Source organism: Sesamum indicum, linkage group LG7, assembly GCF_000512975.1.
Source record: "Sesamum indicum cultivar Zhongzhi No. 13 linkage group LG7, S_indicum_v1.0, whole genome shotgun sequence".
Classification (NCBI taxonomy): Eukaryota; Viridiplantae; Streptophyta; class Magnoliopsida; order Lamiales; family Pedaliaceae; genus Sesamum; species Sesamum indicum.
In genome coordinates, this window is record NC_026151.1 from 6,598,382 (window position 1) to 6,617,622 (window position 19,241).

General features: G+C 36.9%; 1 protein-coding gene across 1 annotated transcript in view; it reads right to left on the bottom strand.

Annotated features, from left to right (window-relative positions):
• Positions 1–13,893, bottom strand: part of LOC105166503 (dnaJ homolog subfamily C GRV2) — a 14,142-nt gene extending 249 nt beyond the window's left edge. Inside the window, exons 1-10 of the mRNA XM_020695265.1 lie at positions 12,966–13,893; positions 10,726–10,959; positions 10,429–10,516; positions 10,114–10,322; positions 9,286–9,387; positions 9,143–9,205; positions 6,670–8,916; positions 2,885–3,247; positions 1,356–1,496; positions 7–298 (exon numbers count right to left, since the gene is read on the bottom strand). Of these exons, the coding sequence (XP_020550924.1) occupies positions 7–298; positions 1,356–1,496; positions 2,885–3,247; positions 6,670–8,916; positions 9,143–9,205; positions 9,286–9,387; positions 10,114–10,322; positions 10,429–10,516; positions 10,726–10,959; positions 12,966–13,430 (4,204 nt within the window). The 5' untranslated portion in view covers positions 13,431–13,893. The remainder of the gene's footprint in view (positions 1–6; positions 299–1,355; positions 1,497–2,884; positions 3,248–6,669; positions 8,917–9,142; positions 9,206–9,285; positions 9,388–10,113; positions 10,323–10,428; positions 10,517–10,725; positions 10,960–12,965) is intronic.

Sequence of the window (19,241 nt, forward strand, 5' to 3'; positions counted from 1 at the left end):
CGCTACGTTCCAGTACATAAAGCAATGACTCAGGTAAGAGGCCGCCCAAAACACTTCGTTTCGCCAAAGGTAGAGAAGAGGAAACTGCAGCTTCCTCACCACCATGAAAGGCTTGATAAACGTGAGTCACTGAGAAGAGTTGGGCAATTGAAAGAAGATTAGATCCAGGGTAAGCCAGAGCAAAATAAAATGCGCCTGTACTGTATAATCGGATCATTGCTTTTGGGTTCCTAGTAACTATAGCTTTCAGCAGAGCAGCAGCAGCATCAACAATAGTCGGTTCACCAGAAAGCATTGCCTGCACATAAGAAATAGAGGAAAGAGTTTGGTTCATTAACCAAAGCTCTGAAATTGAGAAACAATGTGCATATTGATGGAGCCACCATCTACCCACTGCCTAGTTCAGCTTAAAAACAAAAGAAAAAATAACGAAAACATCTCAAACCTCTTTGGAAGGCAAAGAAAGGAACAAAAGTTAAATACCCCACTTCCAAAGTGAAAGTGTTATAATATAATTACCATGAAAAGGCACAAGAGAATATGAAAAGTTGCATCTTTAAAACACCAGGAGTTTAAGGATATTAGTACACGCGGATATCCTAAGTGCATATTACAGGGAAACTATATCTTAGTTTAAGGAGGTGCAACAGTTCCAGTGACCCTTCTACAATTGTTTGCTCAATCAGTCTCCAATGTGCATCTCATGTGACGATAAGCATAAATACCAGACAACTGACTCCCATTCTAAATGGCTTGCAAGGCAACCAGTTTATTGTAGGATAAAGCTCTGATCCTATTTTACTCTACGTGCCACACATCAATCTTTTATGTAACCAAGCTCATAACCAAAGGAATGCTTTAAGGGGCCCAATGCCTTATGTACGTGAAAGAATGGCCTGCTCGTTGAAGCGAGTAAAGATTGAGGGAAGGGAAAAACAAAATGAACAGCCCTTCATAATTCTTTTGAACCAACTTGTACCAGATCTACGTACAAGCAAAATTTAGTAGGTAGAGAACTCTTTTAACAGAAGTCAGAAATGCTGTACCCCACCCTCGCATATCCATCAACATAATCCTCGACTTACTATCCCTTAGCAAATACAAATCATAGAACTGCCAGATTGAAAATCTCAAATATTCGAGGACAAAGGTTGTTGGAACTTATTTGAAACCACATATCAACCTTTACATTTTTCACGCTCTCCAGGTAAATAAATAAAAGATACAATAATAAGCACAACTTTCTGCATTTTTAGCAATTTTTTATTCTAATAAGTATGAGTAGACTTTCAGTTGGCCAATTTGGGACAAGAGTACAGACAACCAATAAAAGGACAGGCACTTAAAAATATTACTTGTGCAATATGTGGAAGACAACGTGAGCTTGACAAGATCCGCTTTACTCTGGGGGTTGGTGTAACAATCTCTCCAGCATCATCTATATCTGAATGAGCGGCAACCATACTGTGCAATATGGACAATGCCACATCTCCTACCTGAAAAAGAACACGCCCGTTTAAGGAACATTGTAAAACAAGCATACCCAACTATAGGTAGGTGTATCAAGTAAAGACTCCATCCATGTCATTATTTGTCCCTTTGGCGCAGGAAAAACAGAAATTTCTCTACCATAAATATCCTATTTAAATAACAAAATAAATAAGAAACAACCTCATTCAGTAACTAATTTATAATATATTTAGTCTAAGAAATGTAGATGATCATAAGAGCGAAAAATTCTTCGTTATCTCAGTAGAAATTACTTTATTTCATATTCTGTGGCGAAAAACTGCAACAAATGATTATGATCATAGTCTGTAGTCCAGTAATAAGTCTCTATAGAAACTAGATACTAATTCAACTCCATCAGTTCAGTAGTAGTTTGATAGATAAACAACACTTCAGTGCTGTGAACAACTCAATGAATCAAATGCATCATGATTCACAGAATATATTTTCATATCTCATATACAGAGTAATGTAATCTAACCAGATGTTAGTAACCATGATCCTGAAAGTCTAACACCAACATATATGTTGATTCGCATTCTCGATTCATTGTGATGGTGGACTATCACAATCATCAATTGACGTTTTGCAAAATGAGGACTTATAGGTAAGACCCACCAAAGAGGCTATCCAAGGCCATGGGTGCCGTGCCACACATATTCCATATTTCTGGTTCAACTATAAATAACCCCTTTCACTCACCATTGGAAGGTAAGTTTGTTACTCTCTCTTTCACTTCCACTCACCATTGGAAGGTAAGTTTGTTCACTCACCATTGTATCTCCCTCTGAAAGCACTATATTGACGTGATTGTAGAGTTTAGGCTAAGGGAATCCCCAGCTCTCCCAACAGTTTGTCCATGTTGAAAGCTGACCCACCTCATTGCCCAGACAAGACGCGAAGAAGGAATTGACCCCACCCTCCTAAGACCAATTCAACATCGACAGGCTGGAGTCAATGATTCTTTCTCATCCACGTATAAAGTGAGTTAACCTATGTGATGGACAAGTTAGGGGCGCCAGGAGTCACTTGGCTTAACCCCTTCAACAATCAAGTCGTGACACTGCTTCTTTTAGAGTCTTTTAGAGAGAGATGCAATATGTGCCTTAGAAATGTAGAAAAAGAAGCATCAATATAATCCATAACATATAACAAGCAAACCTACTCTATTCGCTTGCTTTCCTCAAATTTGAGTGGAGTCCACCCCACCCCCACTTCAAAAAGACCAAAAAAGGGACTAAAAAGAATTCGAGAATATTTAAAAAATTAAATCAAAAGGCAATTTAAAAATGATACTATATGAAGAATGTACTTAATTTTAAATTGTCTTTACTTTCTTCTTATTGGCATAATAATCCTACTGACGATGCTATACCTGGATTGGCGTAAGAACGGGAACTCGAACAGCCATCGCCCACCGGAGTTCACGTATGTCTCGTAGTCTCTTCCAGTCTGGCATCCCAGATGCCCGGCATCTGGTTGTCCAGTCAATTTCTTTTATAGACCAAAATCTTCTGATTGCGTCCTTCTCCACCGGCCCAACTTGTACATTGTCCTTGTCTATGAACATCCATTCCTTCAGAGGTTCCAAAAAAGCAGTTGCAGCAATTAGGTTAGACTGCAACGGTATCGCAGTTCTTTCTGAAGCTTCATGAACTACTGTTAGTAAATCAACAGCAAGCACACACCCTCCGACCAAGACACATGCCTCCACATTTGATAGGACCTTCATCAAAACCTGCAGGAAGATTTGAAGTATTAAGTAGCTTACACATTTGTCTTTTAAATTGAGGTATAATTCAACTGTTCCAAGGTTCGTTTATGAAGAGGAAACTCCCAAGAGCTGATATACTTCTAGAAGTCAGGACATAAACCTATGCACACCATGGAGATGCCCCAGCTTCTAAAAGTCTTGATTATCATGGTTGTGTCTAACTTTAGCAATCCTGTTGCTTCAGATGCAAACAGGGGGAAGCAACAGGTTGATAGCAAACAAGAAAGATAAATAGCAGGGTATTTGGCACAATTTCTCCCAATAAAATGAGGAAGAAAGTACACACAATAAAAACTCAAGCCATACACATTTCCATACCAGTTAGTGAGATACTGGAGTAGGACCCATGATTGATTGCATATTCACCCAAGACGCCCAGTCATGGGACCAAGTTTTCCTCAGAATCGTCATGTCCATTATAATCACCTCTGCTCACACTTTCAAACTCAATAATCATCCTTAACCTTAAGGCTTTACATCATTGGATTTGCCCGGATAAATGGCCAAATCCAACCAATTCCAATGTTTACTAGAGAAATGCCTGGCCTGGGCTTAAACACTACTTTGGTGTGATGACTTATCTCACCTCCACTCTAATTCCAACAGGGCCAACACATTTGTCCACATAAGTAAAGGTTGACTTATTCGTTCACGAGTAATCCACCATTTAATATTGTCCCATCCATCCTAAATTTATCCCATGCAAGGATGTAAATGCCACCTAAAAGTTCCACATAAGAATTTCATAATTTTGCTTTCCAGCTGGATTTTTTCATATTGGTTCTCTAAACCATTCAAGCCCCAAAAATTAAGTTAAAAACATAGAATTCATTCAAGCCCCAAAAAGTAAGTTAAAAACATAGAATTCAGTAAGAACTACAGCACAGAACAATCATTAATTGTTCTGTCTTTCATTCTCCACACAATTGGCACATGTCCTGCAAATAATAAATTCTCAGTAAATAGTGAATATAAGCAAATTTTCTAAAACCACACATTTTGGCATTCTTATCATAAAGAAAGGGTTACATTTTGTCATCCGAACTATGACCGTTTTTACACTTTGGCGTCTAAAATACTTTTTGTGAACTTACCATCTCAACTTTACAAAATTTAGCACTTTGCCATTTATAACTATTTCTCAACCAAGATTTTTGTCAAAAAAAAAAATCACATGCTGTACATATGTCATATTTAAATGTCATATTTAAAGGTTATGTAATGTGATATTTTTCACATATGCAGAGCATGTAATATTCTTCCCGCAAAAAAATCAACAAAAAGACGGTCATATATGACAAAGTGCGAATTTTGCAATGTTGAGATTGTAAGTTGTCCAAAAAAAAAGTTTCGATGGCAAAGTCTAAAATCATTGTCATGAATATATTACATGCAGCATCATATTGCATATCTTACTATAGAAGCTTTTTAACTCTAAATTACAAATATGATGCCAGAGTATTGGTGTGCATATTTAATAAGTTATTTACCATGTTTGCATCTCCAGTTTAATTCATCATATCACCATCTTCCATTAGTTTGTCCAGAAACGATTTCCACAAAAGGTTGAGTTAGTAGTAGCCCCTTCATACTGAAACACACAATTCAGTTTTTTGGCATCTATAGCTCAGTGTGAGTTAGTAGTAGGCCATTCACGTTGAAACACAAATATTTTTAGCATCTATAGCTCAGTATGTCTTTGTCTGCTTGTGCATGTATTTCTGTTTGCGTATACTTGCATGCATAATTGCATACACACAACTGAAGTTATGTGGTGCAATGCATGTATGTACACATCTACTTTCTTCTATATATGCATCTAGAGGTATCTGCTATACATGACACCATGTATAAATAAACACATATTTACACTCACAAACATGTATAGAATGTAATAAAGAGTAAACTACGACGACCTCCCCTGAGGTGTAGCATAATTACGAATACCCCTCGTTGTTTGAAAAATTACAAATACCCTGATGATGTTTGATAAAATTATGTAACCCTTGGATAGAGTATAAAATTGTCAACTTTGCCTTTACTCTATTTCTTTCTTTTTAAAAAAAATAAAATAAGAGTCTGTAAAAAAAAATGGGACAGAGTGGATCAAAAATTTTGAAAAATAATAATAAAAAAAAAAACCTATCCACTTGGTCTATAGAAAAAACTCAAAAAAATTTTAAAAATAAATAAAAATTATAATTTTTAGTCCAAGGGCATTTTGGTCCGTTCAGCACTTAAAATGGATGGAAATCTAACGAAAACTCATATACATTACATTTTCTGTAAATAGTTTCTGAAAATTGTCTTGAAATGACTCCCGTAAAGGGTGAGGGGAAATCAAATTATGTTTGGATGAGTGAGTTCAAAAGTTTAAGCAATTGAGTTCATACATTCATTTGACACTTTGAGAACACATCTTGTTTTACTTGTTTCCAATTGCAAAATCAACAGTATTTTCTGATAATGGGGTATAGGCTTTTGAATATATGGCTTTTTCAAACATGGGGTTGAAATTTGGTTGTAGGTTTCAAAGGTATAGCTCTTTGAAATGTTTGAAGAAAACATTTCCTAAAGATATCTCAAACTAAAAGGGAAGTAACATTTGGAATTGAAATCAACATAACCATGAAATTTTGTATTCAGAACACAAATTAGTACACTTTTTCTGGAATTTTCCAAAATTCGATGGAACCATGCTTGTATGTGATTGAATGATGAAATTTCTGCAATCAAGTGTTGTAGCTAACTGTAGTTTGCTCAACTTTTTAGTCAACTATGCTAAATGTGCTGTATTTCTGTGATTAAGTGCCCAAACTTTCATGCAGATTCTTCGGCGACATCAGCACTAATAACATATGCTAAGAAACGCAACTATGCAGATTACAGTAAGGCACGCCGCATGCACCTCACCTTCTTCCTAAAGCCTGCCATCTTTGTATCTTGTGCACTTAACACCAAAGACAACAGCAAGATAGAATTGCAGAACAGTACAATTCTCTGACATATCATCTTCTAACCCCACATTTCTAAGCATCGTAACACTGTAAAGTCCAACAGTCTGTATCATCCCCAGACAAATCCTGCTATGGGCCTAAGCTTTTTCCCCAGTAAATCTCGAAAAACAGTTCCCAACATCACACAAAACTTGAGAACGCCCCATTCTTAGACAAGTATAGCCATCACATTCTTAAATGTAAATTAACTGGATGTTAATTGGTTTTGTATCATGACTTGAACAATATGTAACATGCTAATGAAACTTTTTCTTTTTTATCACTCTTATTTTTTTCAATTAATTTCATCTCAATTGCAATTTGATAATTTTTAATTTCTATAACTGGTAGAGGAGGGAAGAGTTAGGAAATGGGGCAGCATGCCTATACCTTCAGAAGATGAAGAAGGCGATGTCTTAGAGCTCTATCATTTGTTCTGTCCAAGAGTACTGTAACATGTGCGGTGCCTTCAAATGGGCCTATTGTGTTGTAATGTTGTTCATATACAATTGCCATAGCCCTTGCACAAAGCTCTCTGACTGAGGAACCTCCCCCTCCTCCAAAACCATCCAATCTTCCCATATCACACCAATCATCAGAGGGACCCATTTCATCGGGAACAGCACCATCTACAGTCAGCCCAGTGTCGGCATCACACAGGAACCGGTGATAAAGTGCTCTGAAAAATGCAACCGGGTCACGCAGTGGAAAGTCCTGTGCCCTACCTCCAGTGCCACTCTCAAGCAGAAGGCGTAGATAATATTGACCGACACAAACCTCTTTGGCCAAGCTAGGGTACCGCACAGAAAATTCTGTGTAGTTCCATGATATCCGAGGCACAGCTTCTTGCCCATTAATTGTTTCCTTAGATGTATGTCCAGGAACAATATCTTCAGTTCGTTCCTTCTCTAGGTCAAGTTTATGAACCTCAGCCTGCAAAGACTCCATTAACTCCTGCCTAGTACGCTCATTCCAGATCAAGTCAGCGCGGTTGTGATCAAGACCAAAAGCTCGCCAAAAATCAGGCCAATTTAACAGCAGTCTTCCACATCCCACAAGTGCATTCTCCACAACAACCTGGGCTGGAGCAGGGAGGCCAGAGTTCTGGGAACCAGATGCACCAACATCAGAATCACGTGTGACTGTAGCATTTGTTTCAGTTGACTCACCTGAATGGCCTGCATAATTATCAGGGGGAGCAGTGGCTGATGACTGATCAGTTGGAGGCACCCCTACAGCTGGAAGCTCACTAGAAAAATTCTCGCCAGCATGATTCAGAGATGAATGAATAGATGGAACCTGCACACTATTTGGATCTCCAGAGTTCCGATAGCCATCTAAACCTCGATATGCATAACCACTTGTCTGCCGTGCTTGATCACTGCCTTCAGCATCACTAACAGAAGGCATGTTATGTCCTTGAGATGGTATTCCTTTCACCGGACGATGCCTTCTCTGTTGAAGTAAACGTCGCTGTCTTCTGCTCATCAAGGAAACTTCCTGATTAGATATATCTTCTGCTGAAATTCCATTAGCTCGTGTGTGCAAATATGCAACCAGCCCAGGTGGTAGAACTCTAGATAATAAATCAAGGGCAGGTTGATAAGAATCTGCCCAGAGAGCCACAAGCTGTCGGCTGACATCACGTCGTTCGCCAGCAGGAAGGTAAAATGCATGTAACAAATGTCTCAGCAGCGCACCATCACGTAAAGCAGCATCCCGCATTGATTCTGCTGCAACAGCATCTTCTTCGGCTATTGAACGCATAATTACCGCCACTGTTTCTCTGACACTTTCTGCAGGATGCCCAAATAATGCAAACAAGCGACGGCGTAATCCAGCAACGAGGCGCAGTAATTCAACAAAAACAGTGTATTGGGTCGTTTCACTGTGTGGCTCACATATAATTGCTTCAAGAACTTCAACAACAGCCATTGACAACAATGGCGAAACAGAGATTGGCTTTAATCTGTTGACGAGGACAATTAGGTTACTCTGTTCAGCAAATAATACAGATTTTGTGTGCATGATTGTCGCATGTTGTTCTCCTTTTGTATCCGCTAACATACTCGTATCCCCAGGGCCACCACCGATAAGCATAGCAATAAGCCCCGTCGTTGCAGCAGCTACTCCCTCAGAACCATTTCTAAGCAGGCCCATGATTCTTCCAACTGCAGCAGGAAATGACATCACATGTGAGGCGGCACTTTTTGAAGCCAGCAACCTGCGTAAGCATGCAACGAAACCAATGACAGTGGCAGCGGCTTTAGGAGATGGCGGTGGCAAGGGCAAGGATTCTGGAGGAAGATTGGGAGCAGCAGGAAGCAATGTAATCAAGGCCATCAAAGTCACTTCAGGTACGTCAACACTTGGAGGAACTCCACTAAATGGAATGCACGCATTAAATTCTCTTATCCTGCGCCACAGTTTAGCTCTTGAACCCGGAATGGAGCCTCCCTCAGCTACAGCATCTTTGGCAGCTGCTGCCAAGTGCTTCAAATGCATTGTTGCAGATTCCATGTCGGCAACAGGTCGCTGAGGTTGTTGGGGATATTGCAAATGAACTCTGCCACAAGGGGGATCAATCCGGTGACCAGGCATCGTTAGCCTTGGTAATACAGGCACCGGACATTGACCCTGCACAAGCCAAAGTCATAACATACTAAAACCAAATATCATACAATATGACTGCTTATGAGAACTCCCAATATATAGAAATTTCAATTATATGCAAAGCAAGAACCATAAGTCCAACCAACTTGCATGCCGAATTAGTCAGACCAACTTCCAAATTCGCACACAGAATCAGCAGACAAACTCTAATTGAAAGTTAATAGACCAAAAAAAAAACACATCTACCTACTTCTGTTTGCAAAACATCCAAAACTGCTGCAAGTAAGCTGTCACGAGAAGTGCTCGCATAAACCTGAAATCACTATCACACATGAGCAGGAACTTAACACCACAAAACAGTGTAGATATTACTCATAACCCAAAAGCACTCACGTGAATAGGGCATCCATCATTAAATTCAACAGCAAACATCTGGGGCTCCTCAGCAAGCCGAACAAGAGCACTAACTGAAGACAAAGGCCGAACAATAACAGCCTGCATTCAATGAGGACATGTAGCACTTAAAGTCTATTAACTAGGAACGTTTCCATTAGATCTATATGGAGCATAACTGCAATACTACACAACTATATCTCAAAGAAGTTCAAAAACTGCAAGGCTCCACACAGGTGCCAGCTATATAGAAATTTGGTAGCTCCAGCATTGCTTCCCAACTCTATTTGAGTTTAACCTGTAACAACTGAATACACGAGAATGCCTGATAGGTTCAATTTAAGATATTTGTTCATTATTAATTGAACCCAACAATTAATTAATACAAAGCGTAGGATCAGACTGAACCCATTTATTGAGCCACAATGAGGCAACATCTTCCCACAAACAGGAGCTAAAACACAATGGAAGCAATCCTGTATGTGAACAAAGACCACTAGATTTTTCCAAGTGTTTAACCGCGACCAGAAGGAAATCAATCATAACTGAAGGCATATATGCAAAAGGAAAAGAACCAACCTCTTTTGTCAACAACTTTAAGAATTCTACTAATTAATTTTCAGATGACAGATTAAGACAACTGTAACAATGCATATAAAATCTCGTAAAAACAGCTTGTAATTAAAAATTTGCACGGTTTTTTCTTCTTAGGAGTGATTCATGCACCTCCTAACAATGGTAGGTAAGTTAACTAAAAGAATGCAAAAATCTCTGAGAATTACTTCCATAAAAAGAGTATCACTCATCATATTGCAATGGCATGCTTACTTCATAGTTTTCGGGGCGACGTTCAACAAGTGAGACCTTGGTAAGAATAAGCTGACGTGAGACAGCATCACCAGAGTCCCCGAGTCCTCCTTTTGGTCCAATTGCCAAACTCAATCCAACAGAATGTAGCATTCCATGAGCGGCAGTTCGCAACCTTGTAACAGACCAACCACCAAGAGGAGTTTCTTCCGCCCCCACAGCCTCCTTAGCTACAAATTCATGCGTTGAAAAAGAGAAGACAAGCAGAGCATGTCAGAAGGATATACTAGCCAAACTAAAATGTGAACTGCATCCGATCTTGATGTTAAAGCTTACCCCTTCGCTTCATATACTCTGTGATGGTGAGTGATTGAGAACTATCAACAACTAATGACACCCCAATCGTAGAAAGTGCAGTTTTAGTCTGGAAAAAAATGTTTAAACAAAACAATTTTAGCACATTAGCATTATCTGCAGTACGTAACTGTTTAAGAAAGTCAATACAAAATTCTCTAGCATCTTCATGCATTAGGAGATACCGAGATAGATTAGAATGTCATAGTTTAAAGACAACAAAAGATGCTTTTTCATATTAAGATATAACATCATAGCAGAAGCAAGTGTCTTCCGTACTAAATTTGATATAATGGTAGCATTTGACGTCCCTGAAGCAGCCTGGAAAGCTTTGGATTTCCTTCCATATAAAGAACAAAGAACAAATCCGCCATGGTCAACACTCTTCTTCCCATATCCTTCACCGAGAAGAACTATGGCTGGTGAATCCATATCTCTGAAGTCCAAGCACCAACGAAGGTCCCCAGACTTTAAGTCTATCACTTCGACTCCAACATAAGTAACTTTCATTTTCTGCATAATTAAAATTTACCAGAATCATCCCCCTTTCTTCTCAACAGATATAAAACACCATGATTATTATAGCAGCTCAGACAAGCTATGTAGAGAACAGTGGAAGTGATATCCATTAAACCGACAAAGAATGAACCAGATGAAAGAAGCAAGTGCCACTTATTTTAATAAGTGGTTCTTGACCACAAAAAGGTAACAATCCAGTATCAAAATAAGAATGACTAATGTTTAGTCTATTTAAATAATATCCTGTCTGCATCCATGTAACCACTATCATCCATCCTCTTTGATTCTTCCAATGTAATTCCTCTTGTTTTACGTAGCAATACATTATTCTCTACTTCCATTTTTAAGCTCAAGATATGACTGCTAAAAAAAATGTATTTAAGTAGAAAAATGTCATAAAATATAACATTCAGGTCAGACTGCCTGCATCTACGATTCTACATGTGGTTATATAGAGATAGAAAAGACAATTAATCAAGTATTAGTTAAAGCAGTTTCAGTTGCAAATCCTTCTCTTGCAGAAGCTGAAAGCTAAAGCACTAACTAAGTTGCAGCAACAGAAAGAAAGTCATCTGCTTATCGGAGATGTACAAGATGACGCTATGCTTACCAGAGAGGGAGGATGCGAGAAAGAAACAGAAAACAAAAACCAAATACTACTAAAAATTCCCCCTATACTGTAGGAGCAAATCAAGGAAAATTCAATTTCAAAACTAGATATTCCAACTCCAAAAGTTCGCACAACAAAGGAAGCCAAATAAAATACAGATATTCATAGAAATAACTAAAATAAATTAAGATGCAGTAACATTTAATCAAAAGCAGGAGTGTTATAGGATTTCAGCGTCTTCCCTGCAAGGTCCTCCAGAAATGCTGAATAGATCATTTCCTAGACCATATTTGTAATATATCAATAGAGGATAATAATACTAAACAGAGATTAGATTTCTATAAAGCATGGTATCATGCTGAACCTATTCCAAGAGAAGGGAAGAACACAAATAGAGCTCTGCTTATGGCCTTAAACAAAACTTCACAGGTCATACAACACAGTTCAATATATCCTACCATCCAGGAAATCTGGAACAAAATCAAACCACTAAAGATCTAAGGTTGTATGGATTGAATGAATTTCAAATCCTTAGAATAAGTTTGGATAATTCCAAATTTAAAGGATTTCAAATCCTTCTATTCTGATTCTGAACACAGTTTTGATAATATGGATGGATTTCAAATTCTTTTCAAATTGCGTCATTTGAAATCCTTTCTTCAAATCCAAATCCATCAATCCGAATCACCCTTAAGGGCATATATTACAGGAATTAATGTAGATTGGTCTGCCTATGAAGGTAAACTTCACCCACAGGCCAAATAATCCAATGAAGCTGCCCAACTAACAACCTTCCTACAAAGAGCGAAGATCAATGAAGTAACATGAGAATTTTACCACCAAATACTTAAACAGGGCCTATCAAAGCTCTTTCTTCAATAAGGTATTCCTATGATACATCAGCTTCAATAGGATTGTGATATTCTAAATAAAAAAAAAATTAAAAAAGAAAAAGAGTTTGTCAAAAAACCTGAAGATAGCAAGTATTAGACAGTATTTCATCTCTCTTTTACATAATTTAATGCTAAAGCTCCTCACAGGTTTGCACCCTATGAGAACATAAATAATTGTAACCAAAGAGCCAATTTTTGGCATCATCTTATGTAAACATTGATTTGTTGGAGAAACTATAGTCAGTTAAAAGTTTCCCAATCTTTAGCACCATTTACAATAACATCAATCATCCAGAAGAATGAAAGCACCTACTTTTGCTATGGTTATCAACATCCAAGATAATGATTCACACAAACTTTAAGGGCTAGACATGGCAAACTAACTAAGTAGCAAACCAAGGGAAGCAGCATAAGAGCCCCATAAATAGCACAGAGAGGAATGAAAATAGAAAATTAGAAAATCAAGTCAAGTAGAAGGAACATGTTATAAGACTTACAAAAGGAACCCACTCTGAGGTCCTCCGGCGTAAATGAAGAACCGGATACTCTGCTATGGTGCCTAGTCTATTCCATCTTATTCTGTGCAGTTCAGTCAATATACTCGCCCTATACTTGGACGAAAACTTTATGGCTTTAAATTTCCCACGGCCATCCGTCCGCACACTAATATTAAACTCATTAGAATTATCATCCCTCCCAATTATTGGGGCTGCGCCTTCAAAATCACAACTCACATCGTACGAATTAGTCATAGATAGCGTGCTTGGATCCAAAGTAATAATTGCGTGATTGGAAATGCAGAGAATTCTCTTGTAGCGACCCCGCCATGAGTGCTTGATAACCATGTATCTGGCCAAGTACTCGGGCTCTTCAAGCGGGGTAGCAGGCGCGGAGGAGGAGGCGGGGTGAGCAGGTGGTGTGTGGTCGGAAGGGGTCGCGGTGTGGCGGCTGACGAAGTCCATCTGTGGTTCAGGGAGGTAGTGAAGAGAGTGTGGCTGGGGAGGACTAGGCCGTAGGAAGAACCATGCTCCACCTGCCGAAGATGACGGCAGAGGTCTCTGCCTTGACTGATTGGCACCCAGAGCTTCAAATCTGAAAACCCTAAGGTGGTTAATTGAGCTATCGTGATCAACTCACAGTAGAATTTATCGATTTTAAAACCCGATCAATCCGCATATGTATTCAGAAGATCGTTGGGAAGTTAATAGACAAATGTACAAAATATAATCACAGAAACGTATAAATATAAGTAGAGAGTTGAGATCAGAAGAAATTGAGAAGAAATTTTGCGGATGAGCGTGGGTTCATCAACGTTTACACTTAGCGGAAAGACAACTCTCCGAAGATCGAAATGAAATTGATCGAAGAAGAATAAAATGAGAGAATAGGCTCCGCACTACCCATACGCGAAACACTGGAAAGCCCTCTCTTCTGCTTTCTTATTCTTTTTTGTCATTTTTCTATTTTCCAGCAAATTTACAAGTTTAATTAGACATAAGTCCACTAATATTTAAAAAGATTAATTATATTTTATCATTCGAATTATGTCTATTTTTACTATTTGGCATCTAAATTTATTTTTGTTAATTTACCATTTCAACTTTACGAAATTTCACAAAGTTGGGATGGTAAGTTGATACAAAAAATAATTTAGATGTCAAAGTGTCAAAATAAGAATAGTTCAGATAGCAAAATGTAATTTACATTTATTCTCAAATACTTTGTAATCTATGTTTAAACAAATCACAATGCATGTCTGAATGAAAGATCAATATTTTCTAATGTTGAAATGTCTACATGCATCAAAGCCCAAAAAAGGACAATTATTTCAGTTAGACTAGGCGAGAAAAAAGAAGTTTGAGCCTAAGTTTACTGCACCAGTAGAGCTATATTCGAACTGGTCCCGTTTCTATAATCAAGAACCAGGAGATGTCTAGTGCAGGAGGACGACGAAAGGATACTGCAGCGCCTATTCTGTTGCATCAAGTAGGGTAAGACCTTACTATTGGTTGCAAATGATGAAAAGTGAAGTGGCAGAATTTCTAACTAAATGTTTAACTTATCAACGAGTAAAGACATATTGGACTAAAATAGAGGTTCAAAAGTGTAAGTTATTTTGGGACTTTTGGGTTATTCAGTTCTAAATTGCTATAAATTAATGTTGGGACAGTCGACCAGCATGTGATATATTCTAACTAAAGTATCGACTCTGGAAATTAAGTCACTGATTAAGTTGGTATATGTCCATTTGGTGATGATTCGATGTTAAAAGTTTTGTTTGAATAGTGATGTTGAATTGATAAGAAGTTTATAGCAATGTAATTGTTTGATATGTGAAAATTATTTATGTAACAAGTTTGGTATTTCTATTTTGACAAATTTTATATATTAATAACCAAAACATCAAACATCAATAGATAGATAAGTTATGCTTGGCAGTTGCACATCCAACTTCCATTTGGAGATTTATTGAATGGCAGGGTAATAAAGTCGTTATAATAAAACTCTGATTTTCTAGGTATTTCATTGGTCCTTGTCCAAACCCTTACTGTTTGTTGTCTCACTGATTAAAATATGTCTATTAAATAGGTTTTTGCTGCCAAAACAAAAAGTAGATACTAAGAGCTGCTAGTCAATCAATATACATCCATGTCCCAAAGTTTGAGCATTTGTAAAAATGAAAGTGAGCTCTTTGTCACATTCATGAGACCAATATCCTCATGAACTACTAAAATTTTACATCTTTCATTTAGGTGTGTGTGCAAAATTTTAATCTCTTACCTAATTTTAGTTTGGTTCAATTTGTTGGAATATGTATAGTAAAGGTTCCACAAGAATGAGATACCGAATAGTTGTTGAATGCTTATACTTGCTTCTTGAGTGGTGATATGCTCGTTCCTTGCAGTGTTCTATTAGTAATATGAAGGAGGTACGTCATAGTTTGGTCTAAAATTTGAAAGGAAAGCTAAACATGCCAACCCAATGATATTCATAAAATAGAACCAAACTCTTAAAAAATAAAGGTAAACCATAAAATCTATTGGGTATTATATGATTATAGTAGTTAGTTGAACTAAGTAAAAGATCTCTAAAAATATGATAATCTTCTATGCAATATTTAGTCATCGTATGATTGATTAAATGACTCATCAGTGAATACAACTTGCAGTTGCTGGTGATTGGGTTGATGGAACTATTCTCTAAAAGACGGTTGTGACCATGTCTCTGGTTTTGCATTTTTTTAGAATTTTATGTGTATTTTTTTCTTCTTGTTGTTTTGTTGATATAATTGCCATTATTTATGAGAATTTGTCATGAATCAGCTACTTTCTTACCGATACAACAAAGAGATTCTTCAAATAAATTAGTTGAGTTGTATATTCTAGAAATTATAATATTGCATTGTGTGTCTATTTCTATATTGTCGAATAGAAATCCTCGACTTTATATTTTGGGGGAGTTTATAAAAGGCATTAGGTACAAACTTACATTTCAATATAATATTTCGTTCTCAAACAGATGGACAATCGAAAAGAATAATGTAGATTTTGGAGGATGTGCTTGTGATGAGAACCTGTACAATTAAGTTGAGGGAAAAACCATGAAGATCACCTACCACCAATAGAATTTGCATAAAATAATAGTTTTGATTCTAGTAATGAATGTCCCCATATGAAAATTTGTATGGGAAAAGATGTTGAGTGAAATGTTGCGATGTCGAGGGATTTCAACCACTTGAAAGTCCTGAGATAGTTCAAAAAATCATATGTAAGATACATATAGTTAAGAAGTGTTTGAAAATAGTAGGAGACAAATACAAGAGTTATATTGATAAACGTCTAAGAGAAATGAAAAATAAGATTGGTTAAAAAGTCAATCTTAAGGTATTTTAATGTAGTGGAAAGAATCTTGAAATTTGGTAAGTAAGAAAAGTCTCTAGCAGAATTAGCATTATCAGTAAAACTATTATAGATACCTGACGAATTCCATGTTTCTATACTACAATGGTACATATCTAATCATAGTAATGTTGTGCATGAAGCAAATATAGTAAAGAAATTAACGTATATAGAAGAGTTAATAGAGACTTCGGACAGGAGAGTAAAGAAATTGAGAAAACAAAGAGATAAAAATGGTGAATGATGTGGTTGTGATTTTGATGAAGGGATGAAATGAGAATTTTACCCTGGTCATAATAACTCATCAGGTGAAATTAGATTTTAGAGACATGATTTTTTAGAGAGATTGTATGGTGTGTTGTCAAATTAATGAATAGTAACTTACTATAAAAAAAATAATATTTTGTGTATTTATAGAAGTGTTGTAAATTATGTAGTGTAGTAGGGTGTATGTACTTAGTGTGTGGGTTATATATATCAATTACTTTTTTACCCTCATAAATAAATATTTATTACCACATACACATTAGGGAGGTAAAGTGGAGTCATCCTTCACCAAAGTTAGCTACTTTGAGGTTGAGGAGAATATGAAAGAGAAGTAATCATATTTACTTCACAAAATGGGTAAGTTATTTAAATTTTGAGAATGAAATTTTTATTAGGATGTTAGAATTGTAATACACTAATTTTTTACACATACTTGAGAGAGTGATTGGTAAGTATAAGAGAAATATAAATTGTGTTATAAATAAATTAAAGGTTGAAGGTTGTACAAAGACACCTTAGCCATTAGTGCAAATCTTAGGAGTAGAAAGTTGGATATCGAAAATAACTGTCAATATGTTGGAATAGAAATTTGGCCCCTCCCTTGAACTTGCCATGACTTATCATATTTAGGTGGTTTGGTGTATCTAAATTTTGGGTGAGATATATGCAGTGCGCTAGACAAAGAGGAAAACTCCGTCTTCTTAATAATTTGTTAGAATAGAAATCTAAGATCTTCTTTTGAAGCGGGAGAGGTAATCTAATTTACTTAGAATTATCATATTACACACACTAGAGGGGTTCTCAGGCACATGGATACATATAGAAACCTTAACGCTTCCGGATAGACTCTACTAAATTCGGGAATTATCAAGATAAACTTTGATGCAAGTATTTTTCAAAGTGGGAGGGAAGCAGAATTGATTTTGTTGCTAGATACCATCATGGATCTTGAATTGCTGGGGGGGGGGGGTGGGGGGGGGGGGGTTAAATTCCTTAAGTTACTAGGATCGACTGAAAATATAAAGTTCATAGCATTGACTGAAGATGTAAAGGCTCTCAGGCAACAACCTCTTGAGTTTCCCAGTTTTAATCCAACCAACTTTGGAAAGGAAATGCCTTAGCTTGATATACAAGATAAGAATTGCAGTCTAACTTATATCTTATAGGAAACATTGTTCAAGACATTAAAATAGAACTTTTGACTTTTCAAACTGCTCTTTTAATTCTGTGAGAGTGATTGCAAATTTCACAGCTCACGATTTAGTTGGAGAAATTTTGGATTGTCGTAGCGACTCAGTGTTGGATTTGTATGTTAAAGTTAACCATGTTATATCGACTGGAAACTTTGAGCCTGACTTAATATATTATTGCTTCTTCCATAAGAAAAAATAATCAACATTTTATTAAAACAATTATTTAGAACGAATTATTAACGACGGACAGTTGACTTGATAATCTTATTAAAAAAAAAAATATTCCCTGTGAACCAACTATAAGACATTCTTATTAAATCCCATTTTGTGGAATGTAACTAAAATATATTAAATTGATTGGTATAAAAATGTCAAATTAATTATGAATTAATTGTGATGTGGGTGTCAGGGGTAGCCCAACCCAGAATGACGCGGGTACCTATAGTCGCCCAACCACAACCTAACCAAATAGTCAAAGAAACCCAAGAAGCCCAGGAAGGAGGAGGGTGACCCAAGACCTCCCATGGGCCAAACCATAATTAAAGCCCAATAAGTTGCTATGCCCAAAAGCCTATACACGTGACAGTCTACGCTCCAATATGACACCTAGTTGACTTAGGTAACAACGGCCACTTCGAACCACATCAACTCAAGGAAGCCCATGTAAGCAAGGAATGACCCCCTAGCAAAAAAGACACCTCGCAAGCTAGGTCCTCCTAAAGTGAAGGAGACTTCTAATAAAGCATATCCACTCGCGGATAAAGAGGATTTATCCCTTATCCAATCAACTTTCAAGAGTTTCTCGGAGTAGGTTAGACCCCTTGCAGAAGGGGGCACTTCCCTATAAATGCAGGTTCGATCCCTCCATACTGGGGACATCTCTCTCTCTAAGCAAATTCTAAACACTCTAGAGCCATACTACTACATGTTCATTCACTTTTTTATTGATTTTATTTACCGTATCTCGTTTTTCATTCAAATTTATTTACTTTTCTGGGTTTATTTCATCGAAAATCCAATACTAATTTGAAAATCGGAGTGCTAACGTCTTTTTTGCAAGTCCTCTTCTAAGAGCCCGCCTACGTTTCGACCCAAGTTTCGAACGATGGTTCATATTTATTGAACCTGTACTATTTTCAAATGTATCAAACTGATTAATTAAGCTATCTTGCTTTATTTAATACCCCATTGTGGCACGTTGTTCCTGCGTGCATATAATAAATAATCTTTCATACTTTAAAATATATTATAAATAAGATTAAAATATATAAACCAGTATATTACATTCATAAAGGGAAAAAATTATCAAATTAATGTAAATTTTGAAAACTTGAATAAGTTAGTTATTTTAGCATGAAGGACATTTTGGACTTAAAAAAAATTAGCGCAGCAGTGTTATTACTCGTTGCTTGTG